This window comes from Macrobrachium rosenbergii, chromosome 39 (assembly GCF_040412425.1).
Source record: "Macrobrachium rosenbergii isolate ZJJX-2024 chromosome 39, ASM4041242v1, whole genome shotgun sequence".
Taxonomy (NCBI): domain Eukaryota; kingdom Metazoa; phylum Arthropoda; class Malacostraca; order Decapoda; family Palaemonidae; genus Macrobrachium; species Macrobrachium rosenbergii.
This window is the reverse complement of record NC_089779.1, coordinates 2,674,412-2,699,794: the sequence shown is the minus strand read 5'-3', so window position 1 is coordinate 2,699,794 and position 25,383 is coordinate 2,674,412. Positions and strand designations below refer to the sequence as shown.

The following is a 25,383-nucleotide window of genomic DNA, read 5'->3' as shown; positions in this document are numbered from 1 at the left end:
AACTCTAGATAGGTTCAAGCGGGGGCCTGGGATCGTGGTTCTACACTACAGAAGGTTCAATCACACAACGAAACAGAACTGAACCGAGTTTATGCGTCAGTTATATAAGGTGCTTTTTGATCAACCCAAATTCTTCAAACGAATGCAGGAAGAATTCGTGCTTTATATATAGTTCACATGAAAAGATTATAGTCTGATTAAAGCAGTATTCAGTACTCTGTTGCTGTGTCCCCTAGAGTAGAAATTTTCTGGTAGCTCGGCACTCTGCTTATTAAGGTTATTCTGAGTCTAACTCCATTTCCTCGCAGATTTATTCCATAGATTTCTGGACAAAATAAAACAGCATGTGTACTCTTTTTCTTTGCTTTCGAACGCCTTCAGACGAAAAAAACATGAAACTGACTGAAAATATAACGTGTAGACTATAACAGCAATAATTAGAGACATTTAGGTATATTACGTTACTATAGTTCTGGACATGCTGCAGATTGATTATGAAAAATTCTGCGATTGAACGTCGTGGTTGATACAGGATTTCCCTGGTCAATTGTTAATTTGTATTTAATTATTTTGCTCTCTCTCTCTCTCTCTCTCTCTGCTTTAACGAGGAGGAGGTCGAAAGTTCGAATACCGACCAGCTTTTGAGTCCGTAGCTTGTGCATTTCTCTATACCAGAGCAAAAGCACTCTTTTGCCCGCGAAGGGACAGAAATGGGAGGAGCAGAGACACTGCGCACATCTGATTTCTTTTATCCTGGGGCGCAGTGAAAGAAACTTTCACGAATCATTCTCAGTGTCAAAGATGTTTCAATTCGGTCATCGGTAACGAAGCAACTCAGGATACTGGGCATTTATTTTGGAAGTTAGTGGTGAAGCTCAAAATTGATGAGAGCGAGTCCTGTCGGGGAGAGATTTTTCGAGAATGTAAGCAAACACTGACCGTTAAAGGAAACTGCACCAATATGTCGTCACTTGAGGATGCCACGGCCTAGAGGCAACACCCGTCCCCAACCCACCACGCACCCGACCTATGAAATGGGAGCAGCATTTAATAACGTTACGGTAACCTCATGACCCCTGGTGCTTGGAGTGGTCACACGTCGTGGCCAGCGCTCTGGAATCGTGAACTAATTCTGGCGAATCATCGAAGGTGCACTATACCAAGGTCTAGAGAATACCTGGCCGAAGACAACGCTGAATAAACAGTTGCTGAAGGGAATCCGTCATGGACAAAGTCCAGATAGGAATGGATTAAACAGAATGAAACTGGCTATAAAACGATAAAACTGGATCGAGAATAAACGCCATTACATGCATCACAACAGAAAGAATAAACGACCAAACGTAGAGTCTTTGTGGGAAATTCCCAGCGCAGCGATCTTTACATGATACTTTTGTGTATTGACGTTTTCATACGATCTGTTTGTTACTGTAGAATCATTAGTCTAGTCTGTTGTCATAAGAAAATGACTGATTTGATTTTTTTTTATTATTGTGAATTGCCTTCTGTCAGGGCACCAGACACCAGTAACCAATTGGTTCTTAGCCACGTAAAATAAGTCTAATCCTTCGGGCCAGTTCTGGTAAAACTAAGGTATACTTAACTTAGCAGACGAGAACTCCGCTGTTTGTATCTGTTATTCAAGTGGAATCCAAATGCCTCTGAGTGTTTATGAGTTTTGTAGAAATATGTACTACGTCTCTATTGCAGGTCATGATAATAATAAAGGCAAAGGAACTACGTCTATTTGAGAGTGGCACTCTTACATTATTTTTCTATGATACTGCTTAAATCACTTCTGTCACTCCGTATTCATTAGGAAAGTTAACTATACCTTAGTTTAACCAGACCACTGAGCTGATTAACAGCTCTCCTATAGGGCTGGCCCGAAAGATTAGACTTATTTTACGTGGCTAAGAACCTATTGGTTACCTAACACCACATTATACCGAGAAATGAATTTCTATCACCAGAAATAAATTCCTCTAATCCTCCATTGGCCGGCCGGGACTCGAACTCGGGCCTAGCAGAGTGCTAGCCGAGAACTCTACCGACTCGTCCAGCGAGGAACTCGTATTCATTAGTGAAGAAGCTGAAAGGAAGAGTTGTGGGGGGCGGGGGGGAAGTTTTGTGGTGTTTATGGAAAAAGATGCTGACGTCTGCATGAGAGCTGGGTGATGCCTGACGGCTGTCACTCACCCGCCTTCAGCCATTATTTTGAGAGCGTGTGCGTGCATAATTGCGTGTGCTGTATGGGCACGACATCATCCAGAATTGTATTGTCACACACCACCAGTTAATTCATGACATTTAACAGACATATTGGTATTCCTGAATGTTACGTTTTTAATTCATTTTTGATGAACTTGGGAGTTATCTTAAAGTCTTCGATGTTAATGTGAACTTTGTTAAGTCGACAGCTGTGCATTCATTTGGACTTGTCCTTTTTACCTTTTGTCACTTTGGTTCGTCTGAGTGCCTTGAGTTGCAATTCCTTTGAGTTGTTCATTTTCATTCATATCGTATAATTACCCATTTGATATGTTTAACCTTTAGTTATTAAATTCATTTTAAGTTTAGATTCAACAAGTGCGTTTCAGTGTCGCCCCCATTTCATTTCATTTTCCTATGGTCCCATTCTAGTGAATTGTGAGTATAATTTGATCTGTTAAATTTTGTATTGTGTTCGTGCTTTTAAGTTACGCAAGTAACTTACAGAAATGAGGTAACATATATCGAGTCCTCTTAGGTCTGAAAATCAACCCGTGAGCACTCGCTAGATTCTGAGAGAGAGAGAGAGAGAGAGAGAGATTTAGTGTGTCATCCTTGTTAGTGCTGAATTGGGTTGAGAGATACCTCCCCGTAATTTGAAAACCGCAAAAGGGAGGTGGTGTTGTTACGTAAAGTCTTTTGGCGGTTTTGACCAAGCAGCAACATCAAGCATACAGCCCACTGTGTCTAAACAATAACTTTTTCGCCACATTAGTCAAGAAAGCGCGAAACCTTTATTCGGAGAGGCATTATTGATTCTTTCCCTTCATCTTTTTCATTATTTATGAAGCATCGGCAAAATGCCTCAAAACTCTTCGGGAACTTGCGTCCCAAAGAGGCTCATCTAACCTCTTTGATGCACCCACTATCGATACAGATAGACCGACTCCTTAAGATCTTCCTCCCCATCCTCCTCCCCTTGGGGGGGGGGAATGGGCGCCGGGGTTCTTGCCCCCCCTCCCCCCAACCCTCGCCTTCCCTCCTGGACTTGAGCTACAGCTGGACAAAGTCAAGTACAGACAATGAGCTTAAATGCAGCCCTCCTCAGTCGAACCCCACTTGTATCTGAACGGTCATCTGCTACGAGTCAGACAGCAGCTGATCCTGGGATTGCGAGAAAGCGACTTTATTGGAGTCTCTTTTTATAGGACGTGACAACGGTCGTTTATTTGGAGAGACAGGCCGCTGGAACGGGGCTGGGTCTCCGTCTCGTTGCCCTGAGAGATATTTCACGCTGATCGTGCCCGTGAGCTGAAAATAAAAAAAGTAGAAATGGCACTGTGTATATCAGCTAACCAACGGTAGTGTAACCCAAAATAGGCAGCAGTAATAACAACAACAATGGTGTCGTTAGCGAGAATTGAGTATAGCCACACGCGGCACTGAATTCCCCAGCCATGGAGACACTGAGGCAGGAGCGTCTTGGATGACCATTCTCGAACAGTCAAGTACGAGGATTACATTGCGTGATGTACTGCAGAATTAAGCTTCGTCCCTAGACCTCGAACACTGCTGTTCTTTCTCGCCTTTTTGTTTGTACGCCTGTCATTGTCTTCCATAGGTGACGGAACACTACCAAGACGCACGTCTAAACAGGCTGTGTGTGTCTATGACACGTCGGCCTCCGTGGAAAACGTTGACTTGTCGCTGACGCCGCGACGAACGTACGAGTCAGTCGTTGAAAGCATACTTCCAGACCTTGGCGTCTTGGCATTGCCATATCAGATACTCTTAATCGATTTGTTTGGTATCTGAGAGCGCTACAGACCTAAAACATGTTAAAATAATTTTTTTATCCGCTCTCTCTGTAGGTAACAATTTAAAACGTGCTTTTTTAACGTGACTCAGATTTTGAGTTGCGTCACCAGGTTCTCTGAAAGGATTATCGGTCAAACTAAAGTGCCCATGGGGCATGTAGAGGTCAAATTCAGATATATTGAAAATAACGAGTTTGGAAGTAAGAAACCTCAATAAACTAAAATACTATACGATTCTGTAGAGTATTATAAACTCAAAAACCATGCAAAGAAAGAACTCTGTGAATACTTCCATTGAAAAAAGGGAAAAAATCAGCAGAAATTTTCATATATTATATATAGGTGTAGGGAGAGAATGAGTCTGCATATACTTAAGCGTATAATGTTTTACTTGTTTGTGAGTAATTATTCATATTATAGAGAGAGAGAGAGAGAGAATGGACAACCATGTAAGTTATTATAATTAGTCTCAAGGTCAACGTAATGTAGAGGGCCTCGAACCTAACATCCTTAGGTAGACACAACATAAAGAAACATTCGCTAGACTCAGCAATTGCAAATGAGAAATGTCTTCACATAGTTTACGATGACATTCTTTTGCATTCTTCCTGTTGATTTCGTCTTCTGAAAATCTGTTTATTAAGTAAACATATCATGAACAGAACGAGTACGAGCGAATTCTAAATATCGAATGTCTTGGCCCCGCGTTCGATTCTCCGACCGGCCAATGAAGAATTCGAGGAATTTATTTCTGGTGATAGAAATTCATTTCTCGCTATAATGTAGTTCGGATTCCACAATAAGCTGTAGGTCCCGTTGCTAGGTAACCAACTGGTTCTTAGCCGCGTAAAATAAACCTAATCCTTCCGGCCAGAACTAGGAGAGCTGTTAATCAGCTCAGTGGTCTGGTTAAACTAAGGTATACTTAATTTTTTCGCCACGTCGCGACATATGCCGTAGGTCCACCTGTGGCCATTCTTGGGCTTGACCAGCCCATCATTCGACCCACACAACATGTTATCGATTTGTTGCGACAACTTTAAGGTATGAAGGTACTGACACATAGCGCTCCAAATTCCTCTTATCCATATCAGTCTATACCATTCTTTTTTCATGTATAAATACCCCACAGTCTGACATGCTTTGTACATGTGTGTGCACTTACACACGCACACACACACACACACATATATATATATATATATATATATATATATATATATATATAAAAGATAAAATCCAAGAAGGAAGGGAAACACTGGAGTGCTGCGAGGCCTTTCGACGCTTACGTCCTTTACTGAGTCTGATAAGTAAGGACGTAAGCGTCGAAAGGCCTCGCAGCACTCCAGTGTTTCCGTTTCCTTCGTGGATTTTATTTTTATATATTCATCACGTTCCATATTTTCGTGATTCAGTTATACATATATATATATATATATATATATATATATATATATATATATATATATATATATATATATTATATATATATATATATATATATATATATATATATATATATATATATATAGTGGACTTAGTCATCAAATTCAAGTCCACAGAAGGATGGACGAAAGCCTCCAAGCCCCGTAAAGTATTTCTACAAATGCATCTCGTCTTGCTAAACAAGAGTATCAATGTGGAGATCCTTCTGTTGATAACTCAGAAGTACGGTACGGTTTTTTTATATTTCATATATATATATATATATATATATATATATATATATATATATATATATATATATATTTTATATTGGGCTTTCACTTAAGTAGGAACAGGCCGCTTGCTGTGCGTTACCTAAGCACTCATCTTATCGCGCTCAGATGTCAGCTATCTTGGAAATACACAAGTGCTCTAAAGTCTTGGTTGAAAATGAAATCCATGTTTTCCATCACTGTCTTAAAAATCCATCAACCTTCCACCTTTTATGTGATAGTAGTAACCGAGTCTCTATCTTAAAAGCACCTTGTAAATTCTATGAGTCTGCAAACTCGGACTTAGAACTCTTACTTAATCTTTGGGCACTCAGAAATTTTTATTATAAGTTCACAAATCACTCTGGGCTTTTACTCTCACTCTCCACACATCTCACCACTCTCTGACCTTGGTGTCTTACAAGCTCTGACCGACTGATACTCTAGGAACCTGTCTGATAGTCATACGATACCAAACCTGGCGTAATTTTCCCCAAGTTCCACCTCTAAGGGCTCCCTTTTTCATTACTGTTCGATGTTTTCTTTGCACTTAGTTCGACGGTTGTTGTCGAGTGCAGTGGCAACAAGCAGCTTCGAGAGGCTCTCGTGGAACTACAGAGCTCTGTTAACTGATTCACTAAGAGCGCCGATAACACCTTTTATGGACGAGATAGCCTCCGCGACACTATTTTCTTATATAATTTTCTTACACATTCAGCCCTTTCTGAAGTCTAAACTCCATAGCCACTTGCCACATTCGATCATTTCTGTGCGCGTTCCAAGAATATTTTACGTCTGATTTCTATTATAAAGTTTACACGAATTTTCAAACGCTACTCGTTTCTCGTTGTTACACAATGGAAGTGGATACGAAAGGCTATTAAACGGAACAGTATGAAAAGTCTTTTGCTAATACGAGAGAGAGGGAGAGAGAGATGTCGGTTTTTTGTTTGCCAACCTTTTGAAAGAGAGGTGCGCCAGTCCTGCGGCTGCATCAGATTGCAACAATTGCCTTTGTTACGGTTCCTTAAGGAATATTTATCCCTGACCATCTTTTCTGTCGCTACCACGCTTGTAGCAGAAATGATTTGCTTGCTGAAACTGTTTTGTTGCCCGTGATTAGGAAATCCACAGTTGTTGACAGATCAGTGGCCCTTCTTTTGAGCCGAGTCAGCAACACTCGGCCTATCTTGCTCTTATCCAGCCTCACATTACCTGTCTCTTCGACGTATGAAAACATAATTCATTCTCAAGAATATGATTACTGAAGCCTCTCCAGGGACAGGCAGCAGATATATTTGCCACTCCTTTTCATTGAGGTCATATAGGAGTGCAAAACTTTTTGTTTATCAGGTGACCTTTTGCCTCGCATGCTACGGGGTCACTATCGCTGTTGTAAGCACATTTCCGTGCATGTGTCCCGGAGTGAACCTTGACAACTGAGAAAGTTAAGTATATTTTAGTTTAACCAGACCACTGAGCTGATTTAACCTCTCTCCTAGGGCTGGCCCGAAGGATTAGACTTATTTTACGTGGCTAAGAACCAATTGGTTACCTAGCAACGGGATCTACAGCTTATTGTGGAATCCGAACCACATTATAGCGAGAAATGAATTTCTATCACCAGAAATAAATTCCTCTAATTCTTCATTGGCCGGTCGAAGACTCGAACTCGGGCCTAGTAGAGTGCTAGCCGAGAACTACCGATTCGTTCAACGGGGAACTGAATTTCAGTCTGAATTTAGCTTTGTAACTTGATAGGGGGCCGTTCAAAATTTACGTAACACTTTTCTTTGGTAATTTTGACCCGCCCCCCCAGGGGCGTCATCTGGTCTCTAAATGTTGGGGGGGGGGGCATTCTGAAAATTATATATGGTTAATATTAGCGAGTGAAGCAAGTCTGTGCACGGGGGGTGGGGGGTTCGGGAACATTTGTGAAGAAATGAACACGATTTGGTGTATTTTAATACCGTATAAGTATCTAATTAGTCTATACGGTTGCAGTTGGATGTTAGATGTTATAATTAGTGTTGATGTTGCACCTAAAGCTTATCTTATTCATTTTATTACATGTGGTAATTAACTATTTTTCATATGAGAAAAGCGAAACATTTTGTTCCACTATCCTTAATTACGAATGGTCCTCATGCATAACTTCCTGTTTAAAGGAATCTCATAGCTCTTCGCTGGGTGAACCGGTAGAGCTGCGGACTGTCACTCGATGGGCCGGAGTTCAATTCCCCCGGCCGGCTGATGAAGATTTAGAGGAATTTATTTCCGGTGATAGAAATTCATTTCTCGCTATAATGTGGTTCGGATTCCACAATAAGCTGTAGCCGTTGCTTAGTAACCAATTGGTTCTTAGCCACGTAAAATAAGTCTAATCTAATCCTTCGGGCCAACCCTTTCCAGGAGAGCTGTTAATCAGCTCAGTGGTCTGATAAAACTAAGGTATACTTAACTTAACTTAAAGGAATCTCAAATACAAAAACGGTAAGCGAAAGTAATAGGAGAAAGAAAGCTAAAAGAAAAAAGAATATTATAGTAAAGCAAGAGAGAAGTTTATGAAAGATAACAAATACGAACGAGGAATAAATGACTTGGTACCTCAAGTGCAGGATGAGTGCCATTCATTACTGGTCAACACACACTTTGGGACTTGTGTCAAAGCCTTCAGTAAAACATCATTTTGTCTGTCAACTCCATTTTCCATGTTTTCTATGTTAATATCTTGGTATACCCTGCACCATTTTCTTTCACATCTTTGCCATCAGAACCATACCTCGCATTATTATAGTATCCTGCCATTTTCCCATTAGAATGGACAATTTTGGTAGGATAAATGTAACATGCTCTTAAGTAATCATTGGTTCTCAGCTGCAGATGATGTAGACGTTCTTGTTATGCAGGCCACTGCTTCTAATGACATTTCACAGCTCTTGTCTATCAACAGTTTTGTTTCTCATTTTCTATGCGACTTTATTCATGAGTAAACAGAACATTTCTTCTTCATCATCCTCACATGCCAGCTCTGTTTTTCACACTTGATCTCCAATTGCTCTTTCTTCGTCTTTCAACTCTGATTTGGATTCAGTCTAATTGGAGACCCATAATCGAGTTCAGTGCCTCTAAACAGAGTTTTCATCTTCTCACTTTCTCTCCGCATCTATTTCTGCAACCTTCCAGTCATCTCGTTGTGTATTAAGTCTGGCGTATCATATTGTGCAAGTTGAAGCTCTGCTTAGGACTGGTGCACTGTGGGTTGTTGTGGCTTGGAGATTGGGAGAAGCCCGCCGATTTTGTACCAAGATGTAACGGCGCAATAACCATTAAAGCCAACATTTAGCCATCTGTATCATGAACCCTCTACCTCGGGCCACCACATAATAATTGGCGAAGAAATTTAGTACCCGGAGGCAGAGAAAAATGGTATGGTAGCCGCTTATGGCAACGTAACAGATGAATTGTTTGCAGTGGCTAATGTTTTTTTTTATTTAATCATATGGAAGTGTATCGTCGTTTATAGCCTATTATGGTAGCGGTATGCTTAAGATACTGTGTTTTTGCTTGTCCTTTGATTTGTCATGTGGTCCACATTACGTTATGCTGTTTTTTGCTTTTGACAGTTTTGTTACATTATGATAATCAGGGTAAACGCTCGGAGCGTGAGACAATACGACATTCGTCCGCTGTTGGGACACTACCAGAAAATGCATTCGAACGCGCCCCCATCAGCATCAGTGAGACTTGTGTCCCCTCTGCACAACACGCCGAAACTTCTACGTTCCTATCAAAGTAACAGTTTTCTCCTAAATAACGAAATATTGGCATATTTCTGATTAAACAGAGGTTCGTTAAGATTTAGCTGTACGCGGTATACTAACTTACCGGCCGTGACGCTCTCGAAACTTTTACTTCAAACACTTTAAAAGTGGACGAGTGACGCCGTCTTGATATTTGCAGTCACTTGTGTAAACAAACTGCCCATCCTGTGTTAAATCTGCAAAATATTTGTACTCATAGACGCTGACACCGTTTCCTCGACATCAGTGGTAAACGATGGCGTTTTTAGGGATTGGACGGTTAACTCTAGCGAATTTTCGGGACGCCAGAGCCCTAGATAACATTTAGATAACTAGGTAGCTAAACACCAGAATAAAGTTCTAAATTGAGTAAATGTATTACGTGTTCATTATAATTTATTTGAAAATATTTGTCGTTGCAGCAAATCAGATTCCTGAGACAAATTTCAACGCTTTTGCTGTGAACGTTACGATGTAGCTATTTTTTGCGTTTTCCAATTTTTTTTATTTATTAATATATATTATATACAGTGTAATATATATATATATATATATCACAACACAGTGTAAGTTTTGTCAAACATAATGGTGTTTTAAGTAATAATTTTGGATTTAAAACCTTTATTTCGGTTCTGTATTTCGACGTCATGGCATCTTGACTCTCGTACCAGTTCTAGATAATTGTCATACTCAACTTTCTTGCATTTTTGCCAAAGTGGTAACACTCATTTGTGCACATTACGTGTCTCAGAAGTATACATAGTAATATGTACTTAAATAAATGAAAAGTCCTAACAACAAAATACTGCATTTCTATCGGAAACAGTTTACTAATGCGTCGTCCGCTCTCGGATGTTTGTGGCAGCCAGATGTACAATAAGACTGGAAAATTGTTCCCGCCACAGTTTCGTTACTTTGATGGGGTAAAGCATTGTAAACAAACATTCTCACGTATTTTAAGTGGTATTTTGAGTGATTTAAGAACAAAATGTGCATAATTACAATCAAATAAGCACTGTGGAGCTTCAGTTGAGATGTCAGGTAAAAATGCATTTCGGTTCAACTACATGAAATGGGAATTTCGTTTCATATTTTCACTAGTATAGGCACCAAGATGTTGTTTTATCGTGCTGATTACAGCTAAAATCTTGAGTAATATCTATAAACATTGCATATATACGCAATTGGTGTCAGTACACCGTTAAATGAACGCTGGGAAGGAAGTGTCCAATCGCCATTCATTTTATCACAAACTTTGGGAAGACGCCATATTGGATTTAAAATTGCCTTCAATACCTATTTTACGAAGACTTCACGTGCTTATTTTAGTTCGTGTGGCAGTTTCCTATAGCTCATTTTGTTAATGAAGCTTCAGTCTTTTGAAAGGTTCTCTTGAAGATTTAATTTTTTTGTTATTTCTCCAATTAAATATCGAGTGAAAATTCTGCCACCCACGTGTCTCAACCGCGATTTTACCCTAGACCTTGTTGCTTACAGATTGTTGTATTATGTAACTGGTATGTATCCTGCAAATATGCTTATTAAATAATTCAGGAACCTGCAGTAATGGTTTCGATTAAGCCAAATTAATTACCTTTGATTTATGTTATGTAATAAGAAGTCTGAGGGTGAAGTGTTAGTGGATATGGCTACTCCCCAGATTAAAATTGATGCCTTTAACCCCTCCAAAACTTCTTTTGAATTGTGGTTGAGTTTTTTGGAAGCAACCTTTGCTTATATGTCTATAACTGACAGTGTTAAAAAGAAGACTATTCTTTTGGTGTCTATCGGTACTGAAGTGTTTGCAGTTCTAGGTAATATATGTGTACCAGATTTGCCACATACTAAAACATCTGGTTGTTAATTTTGCTTAAGGCACATTGTGATGTTAAACCTGGCCATCACAGTAGTTCCTTGTTGGATGGGTTGATATCGTTCTCGACTAGCACTCTGCTGGGGCCGAGTTCGAGTCTCCGGCCGGCCAATGAAGAATTAGAGGAATTTATTTCTGATGATAGAAATTCATTTCTGGGCATAATATAGTTTGGATTCCACAATAAGCTGTAGGTCCCGTTGCTAGGTAACCAGTTGGTTCTTAGCCACGTAAGTCTAATCCTTCGGGCCAGCCCTAGGAGAGCTGTTAGTCAGCTCAGTGGTCTGGTTAAACTAAGGTATACCTAACTTTTTCAGTCATTTCTTGGTATGTTATGTACTGCTGTAAGTTTATCCAGAATTTCTCTAATGAGTGTGTTCCCTTGTACGACCTATTGGAAAAAGAATACAAACTTCAATTGGGCTAAATTGAACAAACTGCTTTTGGAACTGTGAAAAAAAAAAGACTTGGCTGAAGGTCCATTGTTATGTGATTATGATGGAGAAAGTTCACCGATTGTGGAAGTTGATTCTTCACCCACTGGAGTTGGTGGTGTTTTGTCACAGAAAGTTGATGGGAAGGAGGTTCCTGTATATTTTGCGAGTAAAAACCTTACATCAGCTGAGGGACAATGTGCCCAGATAGATCGTGAAGGCCTTGCATTAGTTTTTGTGTTAAGTAGATTTAGGTATTTCTCTTACTTGGTGGGAGTTTGAAGCTGGGACTGACCACAAACCATTACTTGGCTTATTTGGTAGAGGACGTCAAATTCCACACCAAGCCAATGCACGTATTCAGCATTGGGCGTTACTGTTATCTCAGTATTATTTCGAACTTATCTGTGAGGCAGGCAGACAGAGTGTTGTGGCAGTGCACTGAGCAGGTTGACTATAAGGATGATACCGAGATTCATAACCCCGTTGAATATATTAAGCTGGTAGAAGCAGTAGATTTTGATGATATTTCTTTTGAGGTTATACAGAAATGTACTAGAAAGGATGAAGTTTTAAATCAAATCATTCAGTTTAAGTTTGGTTGGTCTAAAGGGGGATTCAAGATTGTCTGAGTATGGCTCCGTGAAAACTGATCTTAGTTTATATGAAAATGTAGTACCGCATAGAAACAGAGTTGTCATACCCACTCTACTGTGGTGTAAAGCGTTGGATCAATTGCATAGTGGTCATAATGGTATAAATGTCATGAAAGCAGAAGGTAGGAATTGGGTTTGTTGGCCTAAGATTGATCAAGATATTGCAGAGGTTACAAAGAGTTGTCAGATTTGTTACACCAATTACCAACCAAATCATGCTCGTGTTCTTTCTTGACCGTCACCTAGTATAGCGTGGCCTAGATTATACATAGATTATGCTGGACCTGTGGATAATAAGCATTTTCTTTTGATTATAGGTGCATTTTCTAAGTTTATGGATGTCCACGTTACTTCCTCAAGGACATCAATTGTTACTACTGAGTTGCTTAGGAAAACCTTTTCTAGTTTTGGTATTCCAGACGAAATTGTATCAGATAACGCAACCGTATTTTGCTTCTGAAGAGATTAAGGTTTTTTGTAAGAAAAATGGTGTATGTCTTATAACTTCTGCACCATTTAACCCTTCATCAATTGGAATAGCTGAGCGAGCTGTGAGGACTTTTAAAGAAGGCTTGAAGAAGTTTAAGAGTGGCTCTTGTAAACACTTGGCTTTGTAGATTCTTGGGTGGAAGGAAAAATTTCAGAAGTTTGAGGGGTAAGAAATGTTCTGGAAGAGACACCATGACCAAGTAATGCCTAGATTTACTAGTAACCTTGTTAATCCAACTAAGGATTCTTTCTCACATGTTTCTTCTGGCAGTGGAGATGAATCTTGTAACGATAATATCCCTCCAGCCCAAGAGGGTTGTGCATCTTATCTTCTGATAATGATGTACCACGTACTGTTCAAGAGAATGAGAGGGATGAATCATGTGTACCCCATACTCCCGTTTTCAGGAGATCAAGCACAGTTGTTAAACCCTCTGATAGATTGAATTTGTGTAGATTTATTTTTTGCTCATGATGGGTTTTCTCGATGCTTATTATCTAGTTATGTCTTATCTTGGCGGAAGGAACTGTTGTGTATTAAGCCTGGCGTATCATATTGCGCATGTTGAAGCTCTGCTTAGGACTGGTGCATTGTGGGTTGTTGTGGTTTGGAGATTGGGAGAAGCTATTATTAAACCTCTACCTCGGGCCACCACGTGATACATCTCATCACTTTTGAGTGTTCAGGTTACTGTAGATTTACCTTACATTTTTTATGCTAAATCTGAAACAAAAATATGTAGGTGCTTTTATTAACATTTCCCAAGTTCTCTCCATCCAACTTGCCAGACATTTATGTTGGCTTAGTCTACTCTTATTTGGATTAACACTTTTATTTTGGGGGTAGTTTACTTTTTGCCTCTGTTCTGGACTGGATAGCATTAAAGGTAATTCTCCCCTGTTCAAACAGTCAGCAGCCCTTTCCATTTCTCTGGTCTTTCTTTTTGGCGCCAGGGGCATTTCTGTCTTTTTTTTACTCGACATATTTTAGCCACTGTCTTACAACGCTAAGAGGAGAGTCCTCCCTCCCCTCAGGTGGTATTGTAAGAGCTATCAGGTCGCTAGTTCTTTCTTTTACTTTTTGGACTGTTTCGTTCAATAGCCTTTCTTTTTTAACTTGTAACAGGGAATTTGTTTGCCAATTTATAGTATTTATAGTTCTTCAAGTGTGACAATACTCCATACGCCACAAAAGAGGAAACGATTTTTAGACTTGAACCAGAGTTTCTGCTTTCCAGTTAAAATTAAATTCTTCAGAGGGGAAAAGCACAAAAATCTGGACAGAGGATTAGTTTATTATGGATGTATAAAAGCAGAAATTGAATTTTACTTGAACATCACATCCAAAAGCCTTCGAATATGAAACAGCGAGTATTTGAGAAGGTCTCCTTCATGAAGGGCACAAGTTGGATATTTCTACAATGCTGCAAAACCCAGAGAAATATTTACAGCTACTGTGAATAAGTAAAAAAAAGCAAAGTACATCTAGAGCTATACATACAAAACATTAGAATGTAATTAACTGGCTGGAGAATGTCATCAACAAATCCCCCCCCAGTTTATAGCAGTTTCTGAAGCAGGTAAGGTAGGAGTACAAGCACCAAGACTGCAGAATTCATCGCGGAGCCATTGCACAAGATGTAGTTGCAGAAGCACGTGTGTTCATTCAGGAGTCCAGAGAAGGCTCCTGGTAGGCCAACAGACTGACACTTAGACTCATAGGTCTTGTCAGTGCACCCCTTTTTCACGGTGGAAACCCCAGCTGAAAAAATCACATAAGATAGTAAAGTTCTTCATATAAGTTATAAAACTGAAAACAATATTAAAGTTTCAATACGAAAAACCTCTTCTCCTTATTAAGAACACTTCATTATTGCACTGTCAAAATGAAATACGTTTCTTCCTACTAATAATACCATGGCATCTATAAAGCTGGGTGAAATGTCTCCCCTACCGGGAGAACATTTCTGAGAATTGGCGTCTCTCAACTGCAAGTTCTATCAGCATATTATCTTGAAATCAGATCCGATTAGTTTACGACAAAAACTCTCCCTAGCAACACGGCAGAGGCATGCTACCATGCCAACAAAACTATCGGTCTTCAGTCGACTTACTATATCTTCAGTTCCTGTTAATCAGCACTAAATTAGGTCAGGAAAATAAGGAGCGGGTTTAAGATTCACTATCTGACATGTCTTCTACTTCCTCACCCATTCTCGTCTCTCTTACCAGTCTTCTTACTTTACCTAGGCGTCTAGTCGGCCAGACTAATTGGTCAGTTCACCCGAACTCTGGGACGTTGCCAGTTTTCCAGTCAATTTAACACCAGTCAGAAGACTAATCCTCTATACAAGCAATAATAGTTCTTCCTGTTTGCAATTTTATTCTAGTCAAAGCAATAAAATTAAGAAATCAGTATTCATCTATGTTTTTAAGAGCAGTGCATATATTTAGCCCTGAATGCACTGATGATAAATAGATAAGAAACAGAAATATCCTGACTATGTATTAGACAACCATTTTTTTTAATACATAACAAAAAATCTGCTTGTATTACCATATAACAGTAATCATATAAAAGGTATCCCCCCCCATCTTCTTAAGAATTATGGTATTGATGTTCCATTGAAGAACAATGAAACGTGTACTTATAAAGAACTCTCCCAACAGTACTAAAGGATGTGTATACCAAGTTCCATAAATTTGTGATAACTTTTGTGCTGGTCAGACAGGAACGGCACTGGAAAAGTGAACAGAACAGCATAAAAATGTGTGAGATACGCACAGGTGAACGGTGGAATTTTTGTACATGTCAGTGAGCACAATCATGCAATCAACTGGCCATGGTCAAAAGAGCCAGCTCATTCTTATAATGCACTGGAAAGAAATATCACTAAAGAAAATCATGATCTTAACATGAATATCAGCCAAGGCATGTATAAGCTTGATCAGTTTTTGTAAACACAGTATCTGACCCCAGCACTAATGAGTTTAGATGCCTGTCAGGTGTGGATTTTCAGTCTCCAGCAGTTTTGTATGTTCGTCCGTGCTGACTTTAGCACATATATAGTGATTTCTAACACTGTGTATCAACCCTTTGTCAGTGACTTAGAAATAAAATCGAAACCCTTCAGGACCTACTGTACACCCAGTATCTTATTATTTTATCTGTGGTGCAATGGAATGGATTCTAACACTGTGTATCAGCCCTTCAGGACCTACTGTACACCCAGTATCTTATTATTTTACCTGTGGTGGAATGGAATGGAGTATAGAATTTAGGCCAAGCCCTGGGACCTATGAGATCATTCAGCGCTGAAAAGGATATTGAAAGTTGGAAAGCTTGAAAAGTGTAATAAGAGGAAAACCTCACAGTTGCACTGTGAAACAATCGTCAGAAGAGGATTAATGGCAAGATGGATGAAAGAGAACATGAACGGAGGTACAGTAAAAGGAATGAAAGGGGTTACAGCTAGGGGCTGAAGGAACACTGCAAAGAAACTTTAGTGATTTGTGATCTATGTATATATATACATATATATAAAAGTGTATATATGTGTGTGTGTGTGTGTATATATATATATATATATATATATATATATATATATATATATATATATATATATATATATATATATATATTTATTGCTACAAGTATTCACTTCTTGGCATCCCTTCATGCTCAAACTCGGGGAATAACACCCAGATCAGGGAGTAGCCTTAAGACGCTTCCCTGTTAATTAAATTTTGCCCATTAAATGAGTTAGGGTCTGCACTTTCCCTCATTAAGCCTTTGAAAAGCACTTAAGTTGTTTTCCCCAAGAGACTCGTTCTTTGGCCAATCCCTCTTCTTCCCACACAAGATCTATGTTCCCAGGCTGAAACATGAAAATGCCTGAAGCAGGAATTAACAGGAATCGCCCTCCTCAGCCAGCACACCTGAATTGCTTGAGGCTATGAAAGCCGGCAAGAAAGATAGGTCTAGTAGGAGCTGACACCAGTGTCGGGAGGCAGGCACAGCCAGTGGACTGACCCAGTAACACACCACTGAGTGTGACCTCCAAGCTCTCGCTCCGTCTCATCAGGCCGACCACTGTAACACCCATGTGCTATCTGAAGTTCCACTTGTAGAAGATCCCACTCGTCTGAGAGCCATTTTATTCTACAACCAAGGAGCTTTGCTAAAGGAATAGAGGTACTTTGTGGTGGAGTGTTCAGCCATTTATCTATTACTCTTATTTCATTTCCCTTTTCCCCTTGCATTGTGCTAGACCCTGAAATTTGTCGGTAATTTAACTGAACATATCCTGACGTTACTCCATGAGCCTTCAGCTTTCCATGTAATAATTAGACTGTGTTTTGGTTCACCCAGTGATTGTGTTACTTCTCCATGCATTACAAAACAGGTGTGAATGTTGTACAACATCTTTATCGTTCTGTGGCCCTACTTCCACTAGTCAAGACTCCCAGCTGATTTTATCCATGTCTCATTATTAATTGAGTGGGACTCTTACATTTGTCTATTGTTAATTTTAACCTGAAAGTGCCAAGAGCCTAGCATACACCGCTCCCTGTGATTTATTCTACGGATTTCTGTAAATAACGTGTAATTCATTCACACGCTGAATTTCTCTCCTGAGACCTTCCCTTACTTAACTCTCACTTAGATAAACATTCTTTTTGTTTTATGACATATTGGTTCTCAGTCAGAAGCATCCCCAACAAGGTAAGAATTGCAATTGCACCAATACTCATAAGATATATACAGGAAGAGACACAAAGTCTGTCAGTAAGGAGGATAATGTTATGCATTTGCCATAATGTGCAAAGTGCTCCTATTGTGGTGAACTGTGCAGCAGGCAGAATTCACAGACCTCTGCGTTTATTGTATCCGCAGCTATGTTTGACAAAATTTCATACCTTAATTCTAGTGCTGAATAACCAACATAAAAATTAAGGATAATTCTAGTCCCTTTATGGTCATATTTGGGACACAAATCACAAAGAGTGCGTGCAACAAACCATCCATGGTCCCTGAAAAACAAAGGGTTTATGGTTCCTTAATCAAAGAAGCATCTCATTTAAATGCCCATCCTTGACTTCAGTTGTGGCATCAATGATGCCACGTTTCCCTTTCTTGTGACTGAAAAACAATACAAAAAAATAATTAGAAAATGTGAATTTTGTCATAAACTAATTACTTGTCGGGCAAATTCATTCCCTTCAATACTGTCAACTGACAAGTTTGGCAACGCACGTCAACGGCAGTGTGGTAGCCCCCTTCAACCCTCACGGTAAAATAGACGGATTATAAAAAAGGATAATAATATTATATCCCGATCTATGCTTCGAATATGATGTTCGAAGCAGATTTAAAAGAAAACTACAGAATGTCAGTATTCCTAGTTGATGTGAACACAGTTAGGTGTGGAACAGAAATAAATTTCTGACTCACATCAGGATCGAACCCAGGTCTTTCAAATGAAAGACCAGAGCACTGCCAACCAGGCCACACAAGTCTTTTAAGAAGTTTGAACCTGAGTACAACTGTGCCCAGGGAATTACCTGGGCAGGCTAACTGCCTGCATACCAGCGTGTTTTACCCAACACCCCAACTCAGCTGTGACCCAACTGACATTTCATTCGAATTATCCTTTCTGAGTGAATATGATAATAGTATCAAAACACAATTACGTGTGGAACAGAAATAAATTTCTGACTCGCATCAGGATCGAACCCAGGTCTTTCAATAAATTGTTGATACTTCTATCATATTCACTCAGAAAGGATAATTTAAATTGGGTCACTGTTGAGTCGGGAAGTTGGGGAAAACACGCTGGTATGCAAGCAGTTAGCCTGCCCAGGTAATGCCTTCAGTGGTACTCAGGTTCCAACTTCTTTTATGATTTGTGTGGCCTGGTTGCCAGCGCTCTGGCCTTTCATTTGAAAGACCTGGGTTCGATCCTGATGTCAGTCAGAAATCTATATATGTGTGCATTTACTTCTTTATTGTTCGTTTTTGTTACGAAATCCGGATCTTCTCTAATCTTGTTTCACTGTACTATGCAGTTTGCTTAAAAATACCCTAGAGTACATAAGTTAGCTTCTGTCGTTTCCATTTTCTCGTGGTCATATACTCCGTGTACTCTATATAATTCATATCACGTTGTTATTCCAGTATATATATATAATATATATATATGTATGTGTGTGTGTGTATCCAATACTGAGTGATATTTGTAGCAAGATATATATATATATATATATATATATATATATATATATATATATATATATATATATATATATATATATATATAATGTATATATTTTTTAATATATTATTAAATATATATATCTATGACGTGTGTACCAGTAAGTGTTTACAGGGTATAAGTATGTACTGTACGTATGCATTTTACATGTATAAATGTGTATGTGTACAAGCACACGTGAACGAATGCATGTATGTATCATAGCTGCACCATTCCATCGTTTTCATTATATACACTGGGACCGACTTCTGATGAATGATCATGGGTTAAACGATTCAGGACCCGTGCTCGATTCTTTTCCTAGTCTTCACCAACGCAATGTTCTGCATAACAGACATGACTGAGCTGCTAACACCACTGACAATTAGTAAACGCCTATCACGAAATTTCAATGCCAATGTCAGTAAACCAGGACCACGCTGGAGTTTAGTGCGCCATCATCGCTTCCTTAGTAGAGATTGGAAAGAAACCTTTGTGCATCTCTGATCAGGCACGTAGCCACTACCGGATCAAGGGGGGGGGGGGCCATGTGCCCCACCCCACCATGAAAAATGACTAAAATAATAATGCTGAAGAGTTAGATGATAACATGAATGAGAAATATAAAAATGGGGGAAAGATTAAAAATCTATTATAGAAATTATAAAATTTTGAGAAAAAATAATAATAACAACTAGAATCTTAATGATAATAATAATGGAATCGGTATACATACACTATATATATATATATATATATATATATATATATATATATATATATATATATATATATATATATATATATGTGTGTGTGTGTGTGTGTGTGTGTGTGTGTGTGTGTGTGTGTGTGTGTATAATATGGAAATTGGTGGTCGCCCCCCTTGAAATTTTTCTGGATCCCCTGGTGGGCACGCCTGGCTCCGTGCTGGTCTCTCTCTCTCTCTCTGTTACTAACATCTGCCGAGAATGAAAACTTGCCCAGGACAAACGAAATAATACAGAAGAAAGTTGCACATTCACAGATACGTTCTCCATTGTTCCCAACATCACCAAGACTACACTAGCTGTGCTGCAACTCAATTGTTTGTCTCAAACAGTCAAGTCAAAGGGGTTCACTTTCAATTCAGCGTAAATCAGGAATTTGTCGTTTATTCTTTGGAATGATCGTTTAAAGCCATCATCTGTGAAATTCCCGTTTCATTCTCCATCCTCCAGTTTCACAGTTCTCATCCAAGTGGGTCTGAGTCTCTCGACTCTTCTGCTGTCCACAGGAGCCTAGCTGACAGAATCACATGGCTCTTCCCCCAGAAACTGTGCGAAGGACATGTCCTAGCCGCCTCCATCTGCCTAACATCATATCTCATCTACGTATGGAACTTCCATTATTTTCCTTGTGGCACCATTTCTCACTCTGTCCTGACTCCTGATATTCCTCTTAAAGCTTCAATCTCACCTCGACAAACTCTCTTACGTGTAATTTCTTTGTTAAACTAAAGTATAATCTAACTATTTCAGTTTTTTTTTATTTGCCACATCATATTCAGGCTGTCCGTTGTTTGACTTCTTCATTTTGGTCTGTTACTAAAGTTCAACTCATGAGAACCTATACTGTCCTGGATGTCACTACTCCTACATTTTTCCAGGATTTAACATCGTTAAAAAGATCCCCATCTGATGTCGATTCGTTCGTTTGTACATGCTTTGTTCTCATTACTTTTGTTTCTCTTACATTTATCTCGAGTCCCCACCACCCCTCTCTCTCTCTAATATATATATATATATATATATATATATATATATATATATATATATATATATATATATATATATATAATGATGCGTTCTATTAAGCAACCGTTGTAAATCCTCCAGTAATTTGCTGATTAAAACAGCATCATCTGCGTATTCTAAATCCGTCAAGTTTCTTCCATTATTAAATCTAAAACTCTTCCATTCCCCGACTTTTTTTATTGTGAAATTCATGAGAAGGGCCAACAGCAAAGGTAACAAAAGATTACCCTGCGGCACCCCACTATTTACTGCCAACTGATTGGACAAGACCCCATCAACTTTAACTTCGCATCTACTCCGTTAACGGATAATTCTTACTAGCTTTACATCAGATTCAACGGAAATGACATAGAAATGAAAGACTTTCCATAATACTGGCCTGTCAAGTGTCAAAAGCCTTTTTGCAATCAACAAAAGCCATTAGAAGGGGAGTTCTACATTCCATTCGCTGCTGCACACAAACGTTTGGCCTGTGCAATAACCATCTCTCCATCTACAGCCTGGAGGCATTATGGTCAGCCAGACAACACACGAACTGTAACTCCATAACCACGAAAAACTGTACCGAAACAAAATTACAAATACTGACTCAGAAACATACAGTACATCCATACGTAACTGATCACGCCAAATTTAATGTACGCAAAACGTATTTATTATGACACTACCCTTAGAGTAATTATTTGCAGATTCTGAAATCCAATACTGCCTCCTTTGCTGTGGACGAAAAGGAAGCTTAAGAGTCAATGAAGAGAGCTCGAACCCTCCATCACACATGTGTGCAACAGATGAAAGAAGAGATGCGAAATTATGCTTTTAAGCAGCTGAGACGAGTCATTTTCTGAAAATGCAGTCTCCCATATTGTCGAAGTTAAACGGGTCCTGGTCACTCTCCCAGGCCTCGACATACTCGGAGCTGTGGCTGATCATTTTCAAGTTGGGCTGTGTTTAGGCAAACACAATTCTATCATGGTGTTCTATATTAGAAAATGGCTCTGAATTTCCGACAAAACCTGGATAAATAATTAAATAAATTCTTCTCAAGTTAGTTGACTTTTGCCGACTGATATAGCATAGTACAGCACACTATATTAACTTGTTCAGCGGCATTTCTAATCTAAAAGTATTTTACTATGACGAAATATGTGTACATAACATTATACATATACATACACATGCATTTCGTCATGGAAAAATACCGCGTAGATTAGAATGCAGTATTCCACCATGTACAGTCTCGCTTAAAGTAACTGAAAGCAGACGGCCAGTCCTTGCCATATCGACGATGGTGTCGAGAAGCGGCGTCGTGTGGTTCATGTGAGAGCACGACCACGGCTTAGACCGAGGGCATGACCGTGGCATTTGATTTTCTTGCGTAGGAATCCTTTCATTAAAAACACGTCAGATACGGGAATTAACGACCCCGTACAGTCCCTAAAGAAACAATATTGCCACTGATCTCAAGTCAGCTACAACTACTGTATTTAAATCAATGGGAAATAATGTAAGTGCTCACTACACGTCACCTCTCAAACATTCACATTTTTTCTTCTGCCAAATGAATATCCTCTTTAACTCTATTGCTTTTTGAGCGAGTCAGCGTAAACTGTTTTAACTTAAAGGCTTCCTGGATGTATTGTACAGTATGGTATGTACGCAGCTGACTGGTATGCAGTGCTGTAGTACTATATATATATATATATATATATATATATATATATATATATATATATATATATATATATATATATATATATATATATGTATTTTAGTATGTACATAACTCCCACAAGGCATCTCATGTCAAGATATAATTTGAGAGGCATTCAGTTGCTTCATTTGTTTCACGGCAAAGAGCAGTGTAGGCAGAATTGGCCGCTCCGGCCTCTCCTTCACCACTGCCTTTATGTATTTTAAAGTTTTGTCAATTATAACTGTTTTCATACTTTCAGATTTAGTCAATCAGTATAGTTTTCTTTATTTTTTCCGTCACTCTATAGATAAGTGACCCTGATGATGGGGTGTTCCCGAAAGCTCGGCTGTGCCTCTGTTAGTCTAGGTCTAAGAAATGATAATGTGTGCAATTTTACCACGTCTTCTCGCAGTGAATCTTTAGTTAACTTTTCGAGGGAACGTAAAGTTGAGACTGATACAAGCAAATATATACAGACATGCATGTGTCAGTCTCAACTTTACGTTCCCTCGAAAAATTAACTAAAGATTCACTGCGGGGTTTGGTTCTCCATTTGAAGGAGAAAGCTTGCAATTTGAATAAACAGCGTGTTACCGCTGCATACAAATTTCCGTTCATATATTTTCATATCTGAAATTTATGCTCTTAAATATTTCGAAAACTCTCTACAGTACACGTGATGCAGAGACCAGACGAAGCCTACCGCCTTTCCCAGAGTGTTTCTGCAAAAGGAGTTTTAGTTTGATCGCCTGTTTTGGCAAACAAATGTGACAACATAAAATATAATGCATTATCTTAAGTATCCCAAGCTAAAATTCTTGTACCCATAAATGTAGGAAGAGAAATAAAACGTAAGAAATGAAAACAAAAGTCCTTACCGACGCTGCCGCCAACCGAGAAGCAGGAATTTGCACAGAAAGTGACTGATCTGTCTCCCCCGGCATCTTGTTCGTAGCACAGGAAGGCGAATGCTTCACCTGGAAGAGAGATTTGCACTCAAAACACGTACGAATTATCATCTTATATATTTATTATAATCAAGACTGGCTGTGCCTGTATTCCTCTAACAACGTACCTAGCATTATAATAACCGTCACTCTTCATACATGGAAGTAAATGAAATAAGCCTCTGAAATCATTCAGTACTTGGTGTCCGCGGGTCCTTCTCAAGATCACGGTTTAAAACGGAAAAAATGTGATTTTCTACCGAGGGATTTTTCAAATACGGACCATCATCAACACCCACAAGTCATATTTAAATATATAAAGTGAGTCAGACCCACAACACAGTAGCAGAAAGACAAATGTGAAACGAAATGACCATACAAACACGCACAGACGGATCTGGTTTAAATATACAGTCACATTAAGATAGGAACATAGGCTATAGCACCTTCAATCAGTGAGATACACACACACGTGTATATTTATATATGTGTATCAGTTTTTTCATACACCTTTCACTCCTTTAGTGTGGGAGGTACCACTGTTTGCCACCCTTCGATTTTCAAGAAGTCCATTCAGGATGACGTTAGGCCTACGCCCTGTTCTATACAAAAAAAAAAAAAAAAAAAAACCAACCTGCTGACTACATCCAACGTTGCTTAACTCCAGAATAGGCCAACGCTCTCTTACTCATGGCGTAGTTACTCCTGATGTTTTTGGGAACTTTGGACTCCCAGACAACTCATCAGTGTAGATCCTTATCTTAGGAATCACATGATTCCTCTCCCTAGAGCCCCACACCTGGTGTCAAGGATGTGTTAGCAGATGACATGAAACGAACCAACTTAAGCAGAGAGGCCACAGACTCTCAGAAGAACGAGACACCATGAGTTTGGCATTCCTCTGTTATGCTGGCCATTGCTATAGTTTCACTTGTCTACAAAACCATTCTTGCTTGAAACCTACAAGATGGACCGAGACTCGCTTCTGATTGGTGACCTCTGTCTTGTAGCAACTAGACATAGTTAGCGCCACCTCACTGGTTAAAACCTCCCATTTTCTGCTCTCAGCTTCAGTGACTGTCCCCCAGGCTCTAATGTAAGAAAAAGTCAACCCAAAACCCAAGGGCTTAGAATGCCTTGCACAATTAAATTCACCAGAGTTTGCGTGTGTATGTCTCTATGGCCGGTCGAGCACCAGAATCCACAGATTTAAGGAGGGGCAGCAAAGGAAATAAGCTAAATAATTATCAGTGAAGGTTAGAAATGGAAATCTTTTGATAGGGGATATAGACAACAAACAGTGTGAGAGACCATTTTGATACAGTATTGAACAGAGCCATCTTCCTGTTGAAGAGATTTAACCAAATGACATTAGATGAGGTTCATCTGGCAATCGTACAGTTGAAAGACTACAAAGCCCCAAGAGAAGATGGTCTGGTACCAGAGAAGATTGAAGCTAATCAAGCAGAGATGCTGGTTTTCTAATGAAATCATTCCATCAGATCTGAGGGCCCAGTAAAGGAGCTGGAGATTGACTAGGAAAATTGTCAAAGCTTAAAAAAAAAAAAAGAGGATACTTTCAAACTTAAGGGGTATAATTCTGCTACTAATTGCTTCAGGAAATACAGTCATCTTCAATTTTTTTAAAATTGACCGAGCATTTGACATTTTGCTAAGATGACCAACAAACTACTTTCAGGAAAGTAAACGAACATA

The 25,383-nt window shown here is 39.2% G+C and overlaps 2 protein-coding genes across 3 annotated transcripts in view; both read right to left on the bottom strand.

Annotated features, from left to right (window-relative positions):
• The window catches only part of Cth (Cystathionine gamma-lyase), a 49,242-nt gene extending 39,469 nt beyond the window's left edge, over positions 1 to 9,773 (bottom strand). The window contains exon 1 of one of the 2 annotated variants that reach the window (XM_067082285.1): positions 9,614 to 9,773. The gene's annotated coding sequence lies outside the window, so the exon portion shown is untranslated. Of the gene's footprint in view, positions 1 to 6,041; positions 6,131 to 9,613 lie in introns of those variants that run through there. The other variant, XM_067082287.1, reaches the window with a different exon arrangement.
• A 4,484-nt stretch (positions 9,774 to 14,257) lies between these two features.
• LOC136825646 (uncharacterized) overlaps positions 14,258 to 25,383 on the bottom strand; it is a 29,439-nt gene continuing 18,313 nt past the window's right edge. The window contains exons 3-4 of the mRNA XM_067082282.1: positions 23,599 to 23,697; positions 14,258 to 14,742 (exon numbers count right to left, since the gene is read on the bottom strand). Coding sequence (XP_066938383.1) covers positions 14,540 to 14,742; positions 23,599 to 23,697 — 302 coding nt within the window. The 3' untranslated portion in view covers positions 14,258 to 14,539. The remainder of the gene's footprint in view (positions 14,743 to 23,598; positions 23,698 to 25,383) is intronic.